At 41.2% G+C, this 22,186-nt stretch overlaps 1 protein-coding gene across 1 annotated transcript in view; it reads left to right on the top strand.

Moving 5' to 3' along the window:
* Positions 1-22,186, top strand: part of nbas (NBAS subunit of NRZ tethering complex) — a 174,465-nt gene that overhangs the window by 6,520 nt on the left and 145,759 nt on the right. Inside the window, exons 7-18 of the mRNA XM_017427358.3 lie at positions 2,476-2,609; positions 4,512-4,645; positions 9,088-9,186; positions 11,567-11,705; positions 11,800-11,865; positions 11,956-12,084; positions 12,484-12,547; positions 13,036-13,229; positions 16,312-16,584; positions 21,190-21,315; positions 21,540-21,691; positions 21,840-21,977. Coding sequence (XP_017282847.1) covers positions 2,476-2,609; positions 4,512-4,645; positions 9,088-9,186; positions 11,567-11,705; positions 11,800-11,865; positions 11,956-12,084; positions 12,484-12,547; positions 13,036-13,229; positions 16,312-16,584; positions 21,190-21,315; positions 21,540-21,691; positions 21,840-21,977 — 1,648 coding nt within the window. The remainder of the gene's footprint in view (positions 1-2,475; positions 2,610-4,511; positions 4,646-9,087; positions 9,187-11,566; positions 11,706-11,799; positions 11,866-11,955; positions 12,085-12,483; positions 12,548-13,035; positions 13,230-16,311; positions 16,585-21,189; positions 21,316-21,539; positions 21,692-21,839; positions 21,978-22,186) is intronic.

Below are 22,186 nucleotides of genomic sequence, written 5' to 3'. Positions count from 1 at the left end.
CCTCCCTCTTCCTTTTTTTTTTTTCTCTTTTTCTATTCTTTTCCATTTCATTTCTCTGTTTCATTTTTCCTCATACTTCCTTTCATTTCACGGAGATTTGTCCTAATGGATTTTGCTGTGATCCTGCCTTTAATGGCATTCTTCTTTTAATGGATGAGGGTGTGTGGGAGCATACGTTCCTATGTGTGTTCATATATACCTATGTATCACTGCGAACCCCTCCCCTTCCCTCCCTGCTCGGTGTGCCTCTGTTACAGTACAGTCGTCTCAAACCCCTGTGCATAATTCATAAGCGTTGAGCTCTGATAAATGCATCTGCAAGGCTTTAGATAGAAGGTTTCTGTTGGGTCGTTGGGTGTAATTCTCCCCAACTTCCTCCTCTGCTATCAGCTGGGGAGGTGGGGGAGGGACACAACTGAAACATCTAATTTTCTGGCTCCCCCCAAAAAAGCCATCTATGTGGAAATGGAGCCCTCTGAGCTGCGAAACAACTTACTGTCTATGATTCATAATGGGAGAGGAGATAGCAAGTGAGCCAGTGTGGATAAAATGAGAAGGATAAGCGATTTAAAGGGATAAGTTGGGTCTTATGAAGTGGGAGTCTGTGGAAAAGGTTGTGAACAATAAATATTTTACCTGTTATAGATTGCTCTATGCACGACTTCAGCTTAATGAAACGGCTTAATTCTGACTGGACTGATGAGCTAACAGCTAGTCCGAGCAGGGCGAGGACCAAAGGAGGTTCCTGCTGTCCTAAAAACAACCAAAACCTCAAAAATGTTGCAGTGGTTCATGTGACTATTGCGTTTTTACGGGAAGTGCCCCCAGGTTGCAAGGGAAGTGCTACAGCTGCTTGCTGCTGCTGTTTACTGCTGAAAAACTGAAGGCGAGAGGCGATTAGGTTTTTGCCCGTGTTAGCATTAGTGAAATATCTCACTCAATCACCCAATTTTAGCGATATTGAGGTAAAATTGGGTGTGGTTACAGCAGAGCATTATCCCCAACACACATTCTGCACATTGCACAATATTTTCGGCTAAAACCTCCACATTAACTGTTGCCGTCAACTCTGTCTGTTAGCGAAATATCTTGTTAAACCAGTGGATAGATTTTAATAAAAGTATCAGAACGTAATCATTGGAGATACATCTACAACTGATTAAATTCAGTTCAGGGGTCGACCCGGTTCCAGGAGGCAGCCACAACTAGTAGGCAGTAGCCAGTACAAGAATGGCCCACTGAACCCCACTTTAATATATAAGCTATCCCTTTACATATTGGTGCAAAAAAGCCAGAAGAACAAGAGGCCTCCTAGCACCAACATACTTACTCCTCCTACCCTGAGCTTCTCAGAGGTCTAAGTCGGCTCCTTCCTGAAGTGCTCCCTCCTACTTGGGCCCTTAAAACACGGGGAGTCGTTATTCTCTTCCGTGGGCGTTGGATTCATCGCCTCCCTCCGCTGTCTCATCCCCAGCCTCTCTCTTCTTGTCTTCATCTGCCCCACCTCCCACTTCCTCTCTTTGTTCTTCATTTAAAATTCTAGTCATACAATATCCCAACGCCTCCATTCGTTAGCTGTATTGCCCAACAGGGGTTGCGGCAGCGGTACGCGGCCAAGAAATCCGGCACAATAAACGCCAGCGGCGCTGCTATGGGATGTCAACAAAAACATAACTTCCTTTTTTTTTTTTTTCTTCCCCTCATAGCTTTACTGCTTGGACGCGGCACAGGTGGTATCGTATATTTCATACTGCTCTCCAAAAGATGCAAACAAGAACATAAAAAAAACAAAAAAAAAAACATAGTGAGCCTGTAGTGAGTCTGGCGTTTAAGAATAATTAAAAACTCATCTCCGTTTGTTCAAATTCCTGTGCAAGTTTCACCCTTTTTCCCCCCGCTTACTGTTTAATTTATTTTAATATAATTAGGGATTGAGAGCGGGCTCGATATCAGAGGCCTGCCAGACTGCCCCAGCTCCTCTGTCGGGGGGATGACAGCAGAGCCTTGAGCTAATGCCAACAGGCACGGATGTGCTTTATCACGGCGATATGGTTACACTCAAAGCACTGCTGAGCCAGCACATTCCTTAAACAGAAGCCTATACTTCAATAAAAGATCAATTTATGATCTCTGCTCTCCTCCCACCTTTCTCTCCGGCTCTCTCTTTCATTCCTTTTTCCTCTCTGCTTGTGTGTTTTTAAAAAAATGAGTACGCTTCTTTGAGAGGCAAATTATTGAGATGTTGTTCTAGCTGAGGCTTCCAGATGCTTTGAATAATAAAAAAAAAGAAAAGAAAAAATCTTTAGACACATTGTTTTAAATGTGTTGCCTCGTTTTCTATTCATCGACAGCACTCCACGTTTCCACCGGGGATTATTCCTGGAAGGTTTTCTCATCTTTCTTAATTTGCAAGCTTTGACTTCCTCGAATATCATCTCATTTTGGAGCTCTCTCTCTCTTTTTGAATCCGCGCAGTGCCTAAGGACCCAAACCCGCAGTGGCGAAGGGTGGCGTGGAGCTACGACTGCACGCTGCTGGCCTACGCTGACAGCACGGGCACCGTCCGGCTTTTCAACCTCAAGGGCAGCGAGCTGTTTGTCATCCCCCCGGTAACCGTGGCAACCCACACTCTGACATCCCTTTTTCAAGTTGTGAAAATTTTTAGATCAGAATGAAGGAAATGGAGATAAGCACAAAGAGAATTGATTACGTTTTGATTACAGTTTTCATTTATAAAACTGATTGTTTTTGAGGTAGTTCTCACACGACACCATTTAGGGATCACGTATTTGCCTTTGTGTTTTTCCTGTCTGTTAGCGAAATATTTCATGATCCAGTGGACAGATTTTAAAGAAGCTCTCAGAGATGAATCAATGAATGTACATCTACAACTGATTAACTTTTAGAGTCGGTCCAGTTAAATTGCTAATTAACATTAGCCAACACAAACAAAAGGCTATAACGGAGTCAGTTTTGCAAATATTGAGCTAAGATTTGACGCGGTGATAGCCGAGAGTCACTCCCAACACATACTCTGAGGGTGACAGCATATCATCACAAATAATATTATTTTCAAAGTTGGACTAAAACGGCTACAGCTCTCTCATTTCTCAACATACGATGATCTTAGTGTAAAACTTTGTCATGAAAGGCGGCGGGTGAGATTGCATTCCTTCAAGAGATGCTAGCCCTTTATTTTATATTTTCTATCATGTATGCATTGTTTGTCTCCTTTTCCTATTTGTATTGTTCTATGTATTTTTAACCATTACTTCCTCGTTAGTTTTTGTTTCTTTTAGAAGATTTGCCTTTTTGTACGAGTCCTTTTTTAAAAGAAATAAAGCTTTCTTAAGATCTCAATCAGTGACAGAAATGGCAAACTAGCTGTAGAATAGGACTTCTTTATTTGAGAGATTGAAAGAAAAAAAATAAAGATTATAAGCAGCCTTTTTTTCCCATTACTCCGTTTTTTGAGTACGTTCAGCTGCGTCTATGTGAGTTCAGGTTTTCTTTCATGAATTACTGAATGTAACTCTTAAAAAAAGCAGCCTTTTGTTCTCAGAAAAATGACTAACCTAGTGTAAGTTTGACTACACTGTAACTACTCAGCAAGACACTTTCTGAGAATACATAATCTTTCTTTCCGCGGCTCCTCCGTTTCACTGTGGAACTTTTCCGGCGAGCACTTTGAGCTGCCTGTCACCTTCTGAAGGGAGCGTCTCCTCGTCAGACGCTCTCTGCTCTCTTTCTCTGTTTCATTATCTGTTGCTGCTGCTTCCATCTCCATTGCGTGCACTCACACTGTCCCATTCCTCTTTACCCCATCTCCATCACCGCCCGTCTTTAATTTTTCACATCTGCCCTGCTTTCCCTTTCTGTCTGAGCTCTCACATTTCCCTCGTCCTTGCATGTCTGCGTCCCCTCGCTCTCCCATCAAGTCCATTCCTGCCCCATTATGCCATATATTATTATTCCCACATTTCTGTCCATCATTCCCTCCGTTTCTTTATGCGCTCTGTCAGACAGCGGGCGCAGACGCTCGTCCGTCTCCCCAGCCACACTTACCTTTTGAAAGTGTGATCCTTTAGTGCAGCGCTCCTTTGTTGTGCCCCTACAGTGAGTGCGCTCGCACACTTACATCAGCTCCCCTCAGCTCTGATGTACTTTCTCTTGTTTGTCATTGTTAAGTGCATATATCACTGACTTGCTGCTATTTCTAGAGAGGATGGAAAAAAAAAAAAAAAGTCATTTTGACAGAAAGTGCGGAAAAAGAGAGAATCAGATTTGCTCGCCTCTTCTCCTTCCTCCCATTTCTTGCTTTCTGTCACTCTTTGACTTTGTCTTGTCCCCTGTCTTGCCTGTTTCTTGTTCATTTCTTGTGTTTTAGTTGTTTGCCCTTGGGGGGAAAAAAAAGAAGAAAAAAACTTGTTGGGGGTACGAGCTAATAGTATGTTTTTAAAAATTTTTTATGCCACTCTAACACTTCTTTTTCTCACTTTCTCCTGATCCAGGTGGGGAGTTTCCCCAGTGATTTCAGCCACGCAGTCGCAGGCCTGATCTTCCTGGAGTACACGGCGAGCGCTCAGTGGTCGGCCGAACTTCTTGTGATCACACACGGTGGTGGACTCAAGAGCTATCTAGTAAGGTGAGAGACCAAACGGTGTCGTTGAAACTCCCAAGAGATAAGTAAATGGCTCATATAGTCACCGTTTCCCAAAAGCTACTACTTTTGGGTCGAACACTTAGCCGGAAGTTTTTTAGTTTAGTTTTTTTTTAGTAGTTTAAACTGTTGAGCTAATGGTTTTATGCTGAAAATGTGATTTATTTTCTCTGTTTATACATTGTTTAATCCAACAACAAAATGCCCCCTGACAATGATAACACCATTACCGTGCTTGATACATAAAAGTGTTCTAGATGTTGAATTCTTCATCTTTACTGACCTAAACATTCAGTAGCTCTGGTCTGTGTGGTTAGACACCTCAATCTTTCTGTCACTGTACCTCCTAAAGTTTATCTTTGTACATCAGTTTCAAACTCTTGCATTGACGGCCGACGTTTGACATCATAGGCCTGCTGGACCATGTACCAGCTGATATTAATACTGTAGGTGTTGCATTAAATTACAGACACCACAGACAGTCATACAGCTCCTGTAAAAGTGTCTGATTTTAGTGATAAAATGAATCCAGGACAAATCATTTTCAAAAATATTTCTATCTTTACTGCGACATTTGCTCTGTACGATTCAACAGGAAAAATGACTAAAAAAAGAATGCAATAAGCTATTGTCGAAGCATCTTTTGATATAATTACAGTGTTCGTTCTTTTTGGGGACACACCTTCCATCAATTAAAGGGACTCTGATCATCCTGAAATAAAGCTTCGCTTCTCCCAGCAGGACTTTCCTGACATTTACTTTGTTGCATCCTACAGCAAAAGCCAAAGTTCGCAAAGAGCTTACGTGGCATCAGACAGATCTCATTAGTAAAGAGTACCAGTCAGGAGAAGGTTCCAAAACAATGTTAGATATCCCAAGGGACACAGCAGCGACAGTCATCAAGAAGTGGAGAAAATATGAAACAACAGCGACGTTACCGAGAACTTGACACCCCTCCAAAACTGATCAAAAAAAGACCAGATGGGAAGTAGTTAGGGAGGCTGCAGAGAGGCCTACAGAAACACTGAAAGAGCTGTGGGAGGTCCTGACAAGTGCTGGTCATGTCTGCATGTGTTCTCCATATGTTTTTACTGTGGGGTAGAGACAAAGAAAAACAGCCGGGCCTGGCTAAAAAAAAAAATACATCAAGTCTCACAAAATGTTATGGTTTGATGAAGCCAATGTTGATTTTTTTTTTTTTTGGCTTCATCCAGATGGTATGTTTGGTGTGTGAGCAAGACTGCATCACCAAAAGAAGCCCATCCCCACAGGGAAACATGGTGGTGGCAGCAGCATGCTGTGGGGCTGCTTTTCTTTGGCTGTATCTGGGTTTTTTACAGAAGGTGGATGGAATGATAAAATACAAATAAATGTTCTCTCAAAAGCTGAAAATGGAAAGGAATTCATTTTTTTTTTCAAAACAGCACCGACCCCAAGCACACATCCAAAACAACAAAATAAAGGCTTCACCAGAAGTTTAGGCCTCACCTCTAGCCAGAGTTAAGACCTAAATCCACCCTCACAATCTGACAGATTTCGAGCCCTTTTAGAAGGAAGAGTAGGCACAAATGACCAAGTCAGGGTGTGACCTGCTGATGGACTCCTTTCTAAGAAGACCAGAGATATAAATAAATCAGGAGATGCTTCAGTAAAATATTAGTTTAAGGTGTGCACTTAGGTAACCAGTTTTTTGTATCTTTTTACTTCTTATATTTTACACCACAACAGATTATTTTTTTTAGTTTAATTGTACAGAATACATGTCTCAATGAAGGTAGAAAAAAGTTTTTAAATGACTTATCATGGATAAAATTATAGAAATCTGGTATTTTAACAGGAGCATGTAGACATTTTATATTCAATGTACATTGCTCTCAAATCATATGAGTGTATTTTGAACTGAGATAATTTAAATACTAGATTTTGGACTTGAGATGTAACTTTATATTTAGTTTTAAACAAGCTCAACTTCCACGGTAGTGTAAAAAATCTGTATAGATGGTCAAAAATTCTATCAGTTTATAGACAAAAGACATGTTTTCAAAAGTGCTCTCTTCATCAGTTTCCTCTGCACGCTCGACAAAGAGAAAGTTACCCTTTATTTTTATTGACACTGACGGTGAATATTAACTTGCTTGAAAATCTGTTAGCAGGTGTGACTAAATTGCCCCCTTTTCCACCCACAACGCTGCCGTGTTTCACACCGCAAACAGCATAATTATGAGTTGTTGTCAGGAAGCTAAAATCTGGCATAATGGTGTCAGTTTTTCAAAAAAACCCAAAACAATCAACAGTTTTTGTTAACAGCCCTGATACGCAGCAGTTTTAATTATTAGCAGCGTTTTGGTGTTGATTTTTATCAGGACGCTCAGGTTTGCTGCTTGTGCCGACGCGCAGAGTCTGAACTTTGCGTTCGCTGTGAAACCCAACCACCCAGCAGCGCACCTCGTTTGTGATCCGATTTGATGCAGCGTGCTTGTTTTTTGCTTAAAGGGATATCTCTCTCTGAATACCGATTCAGGCGCCTCCTTATTCAAACACGCATCTTAAATATTTCAACACATCTTATTTATGTATGCTCTGTCCTCGTGCCTGCTGTCATCATCCCCTTTTTAAATTTACTATTGGCACTTTTTAAAATTTTTTATTTAGAGATTCCTCATTTTACTGTTTCATTGTTGCCGTTCCACCAGACCCTAGGGCTCCTAATACCCAGGGTGAAGTTTAGCGTGTGTGTTGCATCTTAATCAGATGAGGTCCTGCACGTTAACTCCTTCCTTCGCCTTTATTTTCACATTACAGGCAGACAGACGGTGATAGCTGCCTTTTGAGATGTATACCTATACGTGTGCGGAGGTAATTAAGATGTGAGAGACGTTTGAGCCGGATTTCCTCAGGAAGTATTTTTGAAGGTTCGCTTTGAGTATGGAGCTCACGTTCACGCTGTTATTTTTGCTGCATTCTAATATTGTTCCTAAATACGTTGAATTAGAGTTTATGAATTATGGACTAGTCATTACAGGGACTCAACTTTTTTACTCCTCTCTAGGCAAAAAAAAAAGTGTGCTAAACACCTAAATGTATGGCGTAAGCTAACCTGTCAACATCCTGCAGCTATTTAAGGGTGCCAATGCATAAGCACCGACACACCATCATTTCTATTCCTGTATCTTGTTGCACAACCATGGAGAAAAACATGCAAATTAGACATCAAAACGTGCTGCTTGATTGGGAATAGTGTGCTATGACTTTGGGTCGCAGCACATCGTACAACGTGGGGAAAATTCATAAAAGAAAGCACAAAAATACAATAGTGACTAATGGGATTTTTGGTGAAACAGATGAGAAAACCTCAGGCGCAGGCATTCTTCACAGTAGAAATATCATTTGAAGTTTAAACGGGTCGCAGACAGTTGGATCACACGTATCTGAACTGGCATTTTGATAGCATTTACAGTTTTTACACAATCCCAGTTAAGGGTTTATGATTTTTGGGCTCCATCGGAAGTTCACCTGACCGTTGATTTCTCTTTTGAACTGTCTAAACATGTAAAAACCTTCGCAAACAAACTCTTCTTACTCCTACAATCGTTTTTTGGTACTTGTACAAATTATACATCAAAACGCTGGCATCTTGTCCCTTTTTACCCAGTGTGTCTGTCACTGCTCTAGGCCTTAAGGTTTTCTCTCGCGTCCCTTCAGGATGCAGAGGGCGCACCCACAATTCACTGCACTTCAGTTCAAAATATTCTCTTCAAAACAGGAAGTGAGGGGTCTATTTAACTAATCGTATCTCCAACATAGAAACAGAGACAGCTTTTTCACAGCGGCTGTTTGTTTGAGGCTTACTTTTCAGTCTGTTTCAATCTGCCTCTCTTGTGTGGTTACCATGGTGACCCTAATGAGCCACAGGCAGCAGCTTTGACATTTATTTTGATCTTGTCTCTTTTTACATTTCCTAAATGGTTTATATGCCAAAATGCGGGCGTTTTGTCTTAGTTTAGATCAGAACGGTAGTAATGCTGGAATTTCAGGCAATGGCTCTTTAAAATTTCTTCAGAAACGTTCTAGTTCCTATATGTGCCTTTTTTTTTTTTTTTCTTAAACTTCTTTATCTCTTCTCTGTATGAATACACAGCAAGGAAAGATTTCCCCTGTGAGATACCCCAGCACAAATTACACCACATGTACCAATTTAATTTAGATCGCCCTCCTTAATTAGATTATATATTTTGCCATGTCTCATTTTTATTGCAGCGGGGAGAGAAATTGCTCTGTCATCTCCCTCAAAGCAGCTTTGCTGCACCATTAACGGTTTCCTCAAGAGTGTTCGTGTTTTGATTGTTTATGTGCCCAAAAGTTAATTTGATTCGATCATCATCCTCTCTGTCCTCCTGTTGCTCTGTTTTCTTTTTTTTTCTTTTCAGCGTCGGAACCAATCAGAACTTCCAGGAGAACCACGCCTTCAGTTTCTCCCCCCAGCACTCCCACGGCGTCACCTCCGCCATTTACCTCCCCGCTCACCGGTACGTTGACCGCCATCAACACTTAAACACCGTGTCACTGTGCTTTTTGAATACAAATGAAATGACGAGCTTCTTTTTTTTTTTTTTTAATAAATAAGACTTTTTTTTTTTTTGCCTACATTAAGCTTTTAATCCATCAGTGGCAGCCTAATTATTATCTGTAGCCTTCACTTGACTCCCTTGGAGAATTTATTTTCTCTCGAGTACTCCACAGTCCAAGACTGCCTCCATTAGCTCAGCGTTTGATCACGAGTGTTTTTCTTACATTTATATTCAGGCATCTACAGGCATCCTTACAAATCCTTTGGATCTGTGCGCATCCTGAAACTTACTGCCAATGAAACCGTGCCATATAGCAATTAAATATCTGAAACTGAAAAGTTGTTGAGGGATTTCCAACTCTTTCATCATTTCATATCTAAGGGACTCGTCATCAGGCTCCTAAATCTTGTTTTGTTTTGATAAGTGTGCTGGAACTAAATTAGAGTTAACGACATTGCAATTCAAATGATGTGGCCCTTTATTTAAATATTTGCAGACTGAATGATCTCAAATAAGTGGTTTGGTTTTTTTTCCCCCATTTATTTATTTATTTTTTTGGGTAAAGCAAACGCTGACTCAAATCAAAAAATAATTAAAGGAGTGCATATTTCCCACTGCCTTTCAAGCCAAACTAAACTAAGATCATCTCATGATGAGAAAGAACAGAGTTAAAGCTGATTTGGTCAAACCATGTTAATTATATTTTGTGCACCCTCATGAGACATTAGTTCATGGATGTGTTGAGGAGGACTTTTAATCATTCCCACACCAAATTTTAGCTCAAAATCTGTAAAATTGACTGAGTTGTAGCCATTTGTGTATTTGTTAAGGATGTAGTAGCCATCTTGACTCCATTAGTTAATCAGGTGTAGATATACATCCAATGATGACTTTCTGAAAGTTTCATTAAACTCCATCCAAAAGTTAAGGAGATATTCTACGAACAGTGTTGACTCGAGCAATCAGTGGCGAAGTTTTAAGCAAAGGTGTTGTGCATCATGTAGTCCTTCTAGTATGTGTTTGGGATGACTCTCAGCTACTACCACGACAAATTTTAGCTCAATAACTGTAAAACTGACTGAGCTATAAGCCATTTTTGTGTTAATATAGGGTCACTTGGTCAAAAATATTTGCACCGCAGAGCGGAGTTCCAGCTAACTCCTCAGAAAAAGTCATTGTTTTATTCAAAGATGGCCACATTTTTGCAGCAAAAGCGTTCCACGTCTTTGTCACTGGTGTTTATTCTGGCTCTGTTACACTGATCAGCTAAAGCCAGCTTACGTAAAGGTGGTGCTGTGTCGTTCAAAGCATGAAAATTGAGCTCAATCAGGCAGCGGGAAAAGTGCCAAAACGGAGTCAGTGGTAGCAGCAAATGCACAGTTTCTCACAGAGACATCCTGCCTCTGCATATGATGTTCCAAAGTCAAATGAGGCCAGGGGGCTTACTAAGGAATAAATGAACTCATCTCTTTAATGTAATACCTGCAGGAAATCACTGCACCGAAGCGAAAAAAAAAAAAAAAAAAAACTGTCCTCGCTCCTTCCTGCCACGATGCATTCAGAGGTTTGGATTGATTTTATTTGGCTCATTTTTGTGGCCCTACGGTGTTCACCAGGGTGCATGGGCTGCATAAACCGCCTAAATTTACTCTGGCAAAGAAAAACCTGACGTGGAAATGTAATGGATTTTGGCAGCTGCTGCCAAATGTTTGCCAACTGATAGATGAGATGAAACTTTAATGATGCCCCGTGTTAAAACTGGGTCAGCATCAGAGAGAATGGAAGAAGGATGAGGGAAACAGAAAGGTGGAGAAATCGGTTTTGAGAAAGGCACTTTGAAAAGCTGATGAAAATCATGTTATTTTAAAATGCATGTGCAGACTTGAAGGTGGGCATCAAGCTTACTCGAGGTGTTCTGAATAAATCTGCTTTTTAAAGCTACCGAACAGGGTAGCTTCTGTTAGATGTGATCATATCACACACATATTAGCTCTTTGTCTTGCAAAATAACCCTGATTTGTGCACAAGTTAAATAATCAGATGTCTTACACCAGGGGGCAGTATTGAGCTGAAAAGTCACTTTTTATTTACACTTTAGTTGCATTTGGTTGTTCTTACTATAAAGACAAATGAGCACTGATCATTGTGGTCCTTTTTTTTTTTTGTCTTAACTGAGCTTAACTGATGATTCCAACCAGCCCTCTCTCCCTGATAAATGATGTTTACTGCTTTCTCAGTGGAGAATTAATAGTGATGCATTAGTTTGAGCCCGGGTGAAAGGATGACAAGGTTAAAAGTGCAATCAAGAAGGCGTTCACCGCTCTGTGTGTGTTTACAGATTGCTGCTGATAGGTGGCTGCGAGTCAGGCGCTGATGGTGCGTCCAAGGCCTCGTGCAGCGGCATCACCGCCTGGAGGGCGCTTTCGAGCTCACCGCACTACAAGCAGGTCACCAGCTACGAGGACGACATCAGTCCGGTGAGACGTTTATAGATCTGTGCGCTTTCAAAAAAAAATAAAAAATTAAAACTCACTGTGTTTCAACAAACATTTTCCCCTCCACATGTGTTAGAAACAGAAGAGAGGTTTCCTCAGAATGCCCAGCTTTAGATGGTTTTCAAGACAAGGGGATGAAAAGGTACCTCCTCTACGTTCACCTCGCCGCAAATTCAAATCTATACAATGCTGCTGGAGATTCGTTTCCGAATTGTGCATTTGTGTTGGCCAGGATGGCGTGTTCCGCATGAGCCTGAGCCCCGATGGGACGCTTCTGGCCGTCATCCACTTCTCGGGTCGTTTGTCTCTTTGGGACGTCCCCTCCCTTAAACAGAGGGCCACATGGAGCCAAGAAGAGCAGGTACACCGCTTGTGTTTGTCCGATTTGGCTCCAGCAGACTAAACCTGTCGGCTTTCGGCAGCTTGTCTCAATAATATTTTGTACATTAGATGCTTGACTGACTGTAATAATGCAGTCTCCTTCTGGGATAGTCACATGTGTGTGTGCGCGTTTGTGTTTTCTCCCATCCATCCCGCATAACGCGAGGGGGCTTATGGAGAACCCACCTTCGCAGAACGTTTCGCTGATTAATGCAGCGCGTGTTCTGCTGTGCCACTGGTAGAGCTGCTGTAAGTGTAAACAGGGTTAGAGCAGATTATTTCTTCCCACATCTCTTTCTCTCTCTCTCTCTCTCTCTCGCTTGCTTTCTTTTTTTCTCCTCGCTGCCTTGGTGCCTCCATCTTTCCATCCTCCCTGCAGCCAGGATTTGAAGAGATCAACCCAGAGTGGAGGACATCACTGGAGAGAAGGAAGAAAATAAAAGGTATTTGGGCCTGAAGGGGTAGAAAAAAAAGAGCGTACTTTGTTGCTGACATTGCTGTGCACTTTGGCTACAGTGTAATGATCTTTGACACGTCTGATTCTTTGAATTGCACAGTTGTTTAGACGTATAAAGCTTATAGTATATGGCAGGGCTAGAAAATATTTCCCTGCTTCAGTAAAAATGCCTTTGGATGTGGCTTCAGTAGTTGACTATAATCTTATTTTGACAGTTTCAGGCCAGTAGTGGAGACAGCTATGACATTTTATGAAAGCATTAATCCATGTATATGTCCTCATCTCAAGTATGACAAGTGATAAGTCATATCTACACATATACAACATGTCAAACAGGCAGAAGTAGTTTACTAAAAAATGTTTTTTTTTGTAGGGGGATAAGTGGATTATCATCCCAAAAGATGGGTCTACTAAGTGCACAAAGCTTTTACACAGCCTTACTTGCTTCTTCATGTGTCACCAAACCTTTCCCAGATAAGGAGCAGTACTACCCGCTGGTGGACGTGAGCTGGTGGAGTGACGGCGTGCTGATTCTGGCTCGCTGCTCCGGCTCGGTCACCGTCTCGTCGGTCAGGACGCTGCGCAACCTTCTGGGGAAGTCCTGCGAGTGGTTCGAGCCCTCGCCCAGAGTCACCGCCGCGCATGACGGGGGCTTTCTCAGCCTGGAGGTAAATGCCACGCTGAGAGATGAGTGCGTGCGGTCTGATGAGGGGAAAGAAGCAGGGGTGTGGGGGAGTTGCTCAGTAACGTTTGGGACTCAAGCGAGCATCCTTTAACACTATTCATAGACTGTGACCTTTAGCAGACATATTGTAGAGGAGAGGAGAGTGCTTTAACTCCACTTTCATCCATTCAAAAACTGTTCAGTTAAAGGGGACACAAGCCCGAAGTCAGCTTGTTCTGTTCAGGGAACAAAAAAAACCATGTTAGACAAGTCGCAGATATGGTGTTGAGTGTCAGTTCTGAATTAATGTCTGCTGGTGAAGGCCATAATGTTTTTGCCTGTGTGTGTGTGTGTGTGTGTGTGTATCTCACTAACAAGTGGATGTTTTTTAATGAAGCTTTCAGAAAGCAATCAATGGATGTACATCTACAACTGATTAACCTTTGGACTCAACTCCATTCAAGATGGCTGCCACAGCTAAACGAGCTCAGCTCAAACAAAAACAACTTTAGCTCAGTCAGTTTTACATATATTGTGGTGAAATTTCGGTGGTAGTATTTGAGAGTTATTCCCATCACATACCCCAAACACTACCCATTGCACGACTTCTTTGCTTGAAACCTTGGCAAGAACTGTTGGCAACAGCCCTGTTTGTTAGCAAAACACCTCATGATCCACTGGACCAGGGGTAGGCGATCTTGGTCCTTGAATGCCACTACCCTGCATGTTTTTACTTGTTTCTCTGCTCCAGCATACCTGATTTGAATCAATGGGTGATTAACAGGCTTCTGCAGAACATGAAGAGGTGATTTAATCATGAATCAGGTGTGTTGGAGCAGGGAAACAAGGAAAACATGCAGGATAGTGGCCCTCGAGGACCAGGATTGCCTAACCCTGCACTGGACAGATTCTAGTGAAACTCTCAGAAAGTAATCATTGGATTTACATCTATAACTGATTGCGTTTTGGACTCAAAAGTTCAAGATGGCCCAGTTCAAGATGGCCGAAACAGCTAATCGACCTTAGCCAAAACAGCCATGACTATAACCCAGTCAATGTTACAGATATTGAGCTACATTTAGGTATGCTTGTAGCTGAGCGTTCTCCTCAACACATTCGCTTGCAATATTGTGTGAGATTGTGCATAACATCGTTTACAAGGTTTGACCAAAGCAGCTACAACTCTGTCCCCTCTCATCAGAAGGTAATCTTAGTTTTAAACTCTGGCATAAAAGGCGACAGAAGATATGCATTCCTTCAAGGAATGCTAGGCCTTTAATTATTAGACTAGGGCTTAAGTTGATTAAGACACACAGTGTCGTAATGTGAACTGCCATCTTCTTTCCCTCCTGTGCTTTTCTTGAGTTTGTCAGATTTTACAGAAGTATTTTTTAGCTGGCAACTCTTAGGAATTGTTTCATCAGCCTGTCTAAAGATTGAGGAGAAAGGGATGGGGGTGTAGATGTTCGCGATTGTCTCTACAGCAGCATCTGAATTGTTTGTGCCGTCCAAATGAGCTTTTATGTGAAAGTGAGCTGCTTAGTGTGTGTCTCTGAAGATGCGGACTAATCTGACCCTGTTTGTTGATGAGTTTCCCTGTTTTTTAAAAAGTGCTTAAGCAGTTCACATTAAAGCAGATATTTACCCCCCATCTGAGGTAATCAAAAAAGCTGGAGACCAGAATAAAACAAGTGGAGGGAAGTAATTTAGATGGCTTGGATTTAGACTTTTATTGAACAGCTTGACCTTGCTGATGTTTTGTGTTCAGACAGCCTGCTGAGCGGGCACCAGAGTATTAAATTTAGTGCGGTTTTCCTACTCGAGATTTAAAAAAAAAAAGTGCTGCCGAGCCCCATTCTGCTTCATTTGTCATCTGTCATTTAATGCGAGCGTATTATTGTCCATATGCTTCATCAGAGAGCCATTATGGGTAAAGGCTGTAAATCCTCCTGTGATTTGAGCCAACAAAACATATGCATCTTGTGGAAGAAGGACAACTGTAGCTTTGGGATCACTTCTAAGTCGCATGTTTGCAGGGTAATGCAAATATGTCGCCTGCTTGCAAAAGTCACCCCGTGGAATTACAAAGCAAATAAGTGAGAGCCTATATTTGGAAAAAAAATGCTGCATTGATTCAGCTGAAAACAAGTCATTTGGCTCTTAACTGAAGGAACTGTAGCATCTCTTATTCCTTAACGCACTTCAGTTGTGCTTTAAATCGGTTGTCATCTTGAAACGAAACATGTGATTAGAGAAATACAATCCCCAGAAATTATGCTCTGAAACTGTGTTTACATTTGGTAAAATTTAAGAAAAATAACAAAAATAAAAGTATGATTCATAGTGATGTTTAATACTAAAAGTAAGAACAATTCTACATGCATTCTGCAAATAAAATCCATTATAATAATTGGGGGTAAATAAGTGTTTTAGCCTTAAGAAAGTAGAAATAAAGACTTCAAATTGCAATAAACAAAGGACAGTGGACTGTGGGGTAATGGAAAAATGTCCTGTGAGTCCAGTTTTACTCTGCTTTAGAATTACTGGTGGATAAAATGATGTACCCATCATGCTTATTGCCTACTGTAAAAGTTTGTGACGGTGACATTATTATCTGGAGTTTCTGGGCTCACAAATGTTACATACCGAAAATGCATGGTCAATTGACTGCTTGAAAAGAATGAGCGGCTAAATTTATTCATCAAGAGATTATATAATGGCACGGGCATATTACATGATGAGGACGGCAGATTTGATCAAATTCTAAATATGAAGCAGCAGTTCAGAGAGCACGATAACACCACCCAGAATTATTAAGATGTCCCGGAGAAGATTTTATTCACCAGTCCAAATCTTCCATCATCAGTTTGATATGTGGGCAAAATAAAAACAATTATTTTGTTATTTTCATCCACTGTCACATTGGAAACATGCATGATGTTATCAAAAACAAACAAAGGGTTCAATAACCAAAGCAGTGCTTGCTTTCTTTTTTTTTTGTACTTCTCATTAGTTCTTTTGTGCACGGTCATTTTCTTTCTGTTTGCACCCTCCTAAATTATGCTGTTCACTTTCTGTTTCCCCAGTGTGAGGTGAGGTTGGCCCAGAAGCGCGTTCGCCTGGAAAGCAATCTCAGTGGTGGAGCCAGCGAGGACGAGGAGGGCGACGATGGAGACTCCGACATAGACGAGGAGTCTTCAGCCAAAGCCCGCTACTTTGGCTACGCCAAGCAGGGCCTGTATTACGTGACAGAGATGGAGCGCTTCGCGCCGCCGCGCAAGCGCCCACGCACCGTCATCAAGAACTACCGCCTGGTCAGCCTGAGGTCCACCACACCGGAGGAGCTGTATCAGAGAAAGGTAGGATGGCTTTAGTTGGGAATCAAAACACACCTATTATCGAATGGTGATGTGTGTTGAAGGTTTTACTCATACTGCACACGGAAGTGAGAAATTTCTCCATTGAGCAGTCAGAGCAGGGGCGAACTTTCATAAGTGAGGTGCAGAAATTCCTTTGGCGTTTTGAAATACTTCTCCTCAAACCTGAGTTTCCATGCTCACACATTTAAAAGTTTACTTTATTATTTATTGTGGCACTAACTTGTATAAAGTGAGTCCAGTAACAAACATAATCCAGAAACCTCTGACAAGGATTTGTGCCAAAAAGGAGGTTGATATTTGGAATATTAAATAAAAGTTCTCCATAAATATGTTCATTAGGGGTACACTGATACCACATTTATTTCAAACCGAGTGCAAATATTTAGTTTTGAGTCCTTGCCAATACTGAGTACTATTAATAAACCCTTTCACACTTCTTACAATTACAACTGCTTCTTTACCTGATGGTGTTTATTGGCAATTAACAAACAACTTCCTGGTGCAATACTGCCACCAACTTGTAGGGATTGTGGATCAGGACAGTCAACTCAAATAAAAAAACAAAAAAACTTCACTCCACATGGCGGACATTTCTCCTCCTTAGCCTTCTGACTCCTCTATCACCGTAAAGTGCTATCAGAACTCTTTTATGAGTACGAGTACTCTGTATCAGACCCATACGAAGTACTGGTATTTGTATTAGTGAACACCTAATATTATTGTAAATATCTAATTAAAAAATGCACTAGTATTGTAGTATCCTGTCAAAGAAAAGATGAATGACCTTCATGTAACTGGTGTGACACGTTCCTGTAAATAAATTCAATCTTATTTGATTTTACTGATCTTTTTTCCGGCTCCCCGCTACGGTTGTGTTTAAACTCTAAAAGAGGTAGCGTAACGGTGGTGCTCCCCTTCCTGTTTACTTATTCATCGCGGCTCGCACAACAACATGCTCTTGTGAAAGGCTGCCATCAGTGTTCATGCTGCAATGCCTTCATGGTTGGGGTTTGGATGTTTTCTTTTTGAGCTCAGCACTCCAGACAACAAATCCTTTCAGCTTCACACAGTGTTACAAATTCATTTTGTTGAACCGAATATTGCCTCTTTAATATTTCAGAGACGCTTTATTTACGATTATATAATCTCTTCTGCTCAGCCGTTATCGGTTTAAAACTAATGCACGAGTGTTGTGAATCTCATTGTGACGCCAGTAATCACTTTAAAGAGCATTTGTTTTCCCATGGAGGATGCCACATTTACTCTGAAACTCTTAATTTCTATCTGGCACTTAATTTAGCATCTATTGAAGAAAGCAACATGCATCTGTTTGGTCGTTGACGGAATTGCAATGGGTTGATCAGCAAAAACGGTTTCTGACTAAATAAATCCCATCTCGGCTCAGGGGAAGTGCTATTGTTTTGTTGGCTCAGCTCCAGAGTGGTACTGAGAAGAAATGAAAACCAAGCAAGCTGCTCGCTTTGCTTTAAGGCTATTTTTCAGTCTCATGGGGGGGGATTCTCTGAAATGCTAATTGCTGTATAGAAATATGGCTGTTGGTGCTGCGTGCTACAAATTGCAGCAAAGACGACAACAAGCTCCATCACGGAGCGCAGCGAGAGTGGTATCTGCTCTCTACAGTCCCGCGTTTCGGCGTGGTTCATCAGTCATTTTTATGACCCGTCATCTGCTGCCTTCTTCATCATTGTCATCATCATTAGATGCCATCAGTCATCACCATCAAGCCTAACAGTGAGAGTTACAAAGTAATACATCATTATTATCTCGTTGTTACACTTGGGACCGGCGGCACTTCCCCAACTGCTGATGCTGCTCATCTGCTGAGGTTGTTTTGCTGTTGTTCACCTTCATGTAGGTGTGGAGCTAAAGGGGGAGGAGGGGCTTCTCAGTTGTCTGTATGCAGTTATACACTTGTGTACTTTACCTTTGCACATTCAGGAGTGGTGTAACAGTACCGTGTGTTTGACTGAAACCGTCCGGTGCATAAAACCAGATGAAGAAAACATCAGTTGTTGATTGTTTTTTTGCAAACTGTCACAAGGAGCAGGCTACAGGAAGATACTATCTAAAGGACTGTGCACCAAAGCAAAGAAAGAATTGCTCATTTAGATTACAAACAGGAGCTTGAAGACCTGCCTGAGTGTTTTGAATCAGAAGTGTCAAAGTGTTGCAACAGTGAAGAGTGAGAGGTGGATGTATGGAAAGCCAAAGGGGTCATAATTTGCATGTTTTGATAGGCCCCCTGGCTTTAATAAAATCTGGTTTATTAAATGCGTCACCAGGCGTTTACTAAGCTCCCCGCAGCACACGAGCACAAGTTTTTAACATTTTATTTATTTGGTTTTCACACTGAAGGGGGTTGGGGATTGGTGGGGGTTTTTTTTCTTTAGAAAACGTGAGAAAAACCTACTATTTGGCCTTTCTGTCCTTTTTCCTGTCGTGCCAAACTCATATCAAACCCATTTTGAACCGTGACTCTAAAACCAAAGTATGTACCAATTGATATTTTACAGCACAGTGCACAAACCCATTTATTATACCATTTCCTCGTGGAAATTTGTTTTAAACTCAATAGCTGCCTTCACAAATAATCAATTCATAAACAGACTGTTTGGCAAACTCAAATAATCCCTAAATAATTTGTGTAGCGGTGCACCCCTAATATTTAGTCTTCGGATCTCTGTCAGTTCATCTTATTTACTTAAATTCTACATGATATTTCTATAATTTGACACTGACGTTCACTCAGTCTCAGAAACAAGAGGGAGCCGGTCCGTCCCCAGACATTTTTTTTTACCTTGCTTAGATTACTTAGTGAAATCCACTGGGTGTTTACAAGAACAAGTGGGTTCTGGTCAAGTGGGCTATTTCCTTAAGTCAACCTCCTCACAAGTTGAAGAGTTTGATGATGCACTTGGTGGAGAAACTCTGCCTGCTTGAGTAGCACACTGGCAGGGCTGCTGACAGTTATATTAGCTGGATCTAGAGACCGGAGGAAGTGCTTTTTTTATTTTTTATGTCCTCCTACGTGAGGTTTAACTGCGTGGAGATCTTACTGGCCTCCAGGAGCCACAGTCTGGCTAATGTGTTGCTTTGTACTCCTACATGCCGAGAGAGAGGGATACTTAGCGTGTCTGTCGGCCAGCACGCTTGCATATACAGGTGCTTACGCATACATTAAGTGAGGCGGCATAAAATGAGTTGTCATTCTCTTTCTGCTTGATTGAATAGTTTTGTAAGGCAGCAATATGGCAGGAACCTCCACGTTAGACCAAATTAATATGAATAATGACAACATCGACAGGGATTCCTGAGTCTAATGTTAGTTTTTCTAATCTCTGCTGAGAGATAAAACTATAAGAAGCTGAAATGCTAAATATAAGAGCCTTAAGGAGGTTATTTATTATGTTACAGACACGCTTGTACGAGAACTGGGAAAATCTTTGGGTTCATAGTGTCTACACAGAAATTTTTGTATATTTTTAAAGTAGGGGATAAGTAGCATCATTATTTTTGCATTTGTTCATCTTTTTTTACATGTATGTAAATCTTTTTTGAAATGGGAATTGTGCAGTGTACCATATCGATGGATTATTTTTATAAGCAAGTTTTAAAAACTGGTCTATTTATTAAAGAAGATGGTAAAGTATATTGTGTACTGTATTGTATCGTATCAAATTGTGAACGTATTGTAAAGTTCTATTTCATATAATACGTTATCACAAAAGTACTGTATCATTTTGTGAAAGTACAGCATGCGTCTCATATTGTTTAATTGTTTTTTTTTATTTTTATATGCCACCATTGTCTCATAAAAACAAGTGTGTCGATTTTACAAGGTTCTGATTGCTAAAATGCCCCGCTAAAATGTTAAATACGATAAACATAGCTGATTAAATGTCATTATGTCGGTAAGTTGCGAGTCTGTAGGCATGCTGGGGCTGGCGCGTCATTTGAAGCACCTGCTGTGTGTACTGACATCTGCTTGTGGGATGTCGGCTGATAGGGTTCAATATTATTTTAACAGCATAGTACTGATGCCTTTTGCGTGATAATTCAATGGTGGATGTCTTGCTCCTTATTCTTTTCCTCTTCAATTTCCCTCAATTGTGTTGTAATCTTAACCCCGCACCTTATCTCACATCCAGTTATTACAAAATCGACTCATTTAAGATCTTTCTCTTCAGTCTTTGAGTATCCAGGTGCATTTTTATAATGTGTCCCAACTTGTGTCTACGTTTAGTCACCTTTTTGTTTTGAATTTGGTGTCAGGGATACCCATTCAGACACTTCAAAGGAAAAACCTTTTTAAACCCAAATTACCTCACAGAATTGGTAAAATTGATTTCCTTTTTTGGTTGACCCCTTTACACCAGAACACAAAAGCACTTTTTTTTGCTAATTTGCTTCTCAGTTTGCACACACTTGTCTCAGAAACGCATCATCTCCTTTAGATTGGACGCACATTTCTGTCAGTGAAGCTGTTTTTCCAGTGCAAAGAAAAAGGGCTTTTTTGTGGATTACATCTATTTATTTGTGCACTTTCTTTTGTTTACTATACAGATTGACAATGAAGAATATGGTGAAGCCCTGTCCCTTGCCCAGGCATATAATCTGGACTCTGATCTAGTCTATCAGAGACAGTGGAGGAAAAGTCCTGTCAGTATCGCCTCAATACAAGATTATCTGGTAAGTTTAAGAGAGACTGATGTGAAGATTTAAATCAAGTTTTCGGTTGTTGTATGTCAAATGTGTGCAGATCGGTGAAAGAAACACGACATGAAATGTAGCAAGAACCTTCCTGTTTGGTTTCAGGCATCATTTTGACAGTTTGTAGAATATTTTCACACCCTTGATTCTCTAATTTCCTCTGAATTCACCACCTCTCCTTCTGTTCCTTAAAACCCTCCTAGAGCAAGATCCGCAAGCGCTCCTGGGTGTTGCACGAATGTGTGGAGCGTGTCCCAGAAAATGTTGACGCTGCCAAAGAGCTGTTGGAGTACGGTTTGAAGGGAACCGACCTCGAGGCCCTGCTAGCCATTGGGCACAATGAAGATGGTGGCAGGTAGGACGTGTTCACACACCACCATCTGTGATGCACGAGTCTTTTAAGCACCGAGCAGCCTTCTCTGCCTTCTCTCTTCACTGACTGGGAGGGAATATTTTCTGAATGCTACATTCTGTTTGTGACGTTTTTAATTTCCGTCTTTCAGGTTCATCATGCCAGGCGACGTGGACCTCGATGACCTTCCATATGAAGACGTCCTGTTAGGTGACGAGGAGCTGGAGATGACGAAAGAGAAGGAGACAAAGAAGAGACAAGAGCTGCTGGCCAAGGTTGACTTCAGAAGGTACAGACAGAGTCGGACTGTTGGTGACAGTAAAGTTCGTAAAGAATTTAACAGCCTGATGAAGCTCGAGTGACGTCACTAAACTTTCTTACTGCAAATTTGAAGAGTTCGGGAGTTTCATTTTGCTTTTTTGGCTTTGTTGAATGTTCTCCTGTCCCTGTTTTAGGAGAAAAGATGTGTGAAGTAACTAATATTTTTTTGTGCGCTAA

This window comes from Kryptolebias marmoratus, linkage group LG19, assembly GCF_001649575.2.
Source record: "Kryptolebias marmoratus isolate JLee-2015 linkage group LG19, ASM164957v2, whole genome shotgun sequence".
In the NCBI taxonomy this organism is placed as follows: domain Eukaryota; kingdom Metazoa; phylum Chordata; class Actinopteri; order Cyprinodontiformes; family Rivulidae; genus Kryptolebias; species Kryptolebias marmoratus.
Note: the sequence above shows the minus strand (reverse complement) of the source record. Positions and strands in the feature narration are given on the sequence as shown.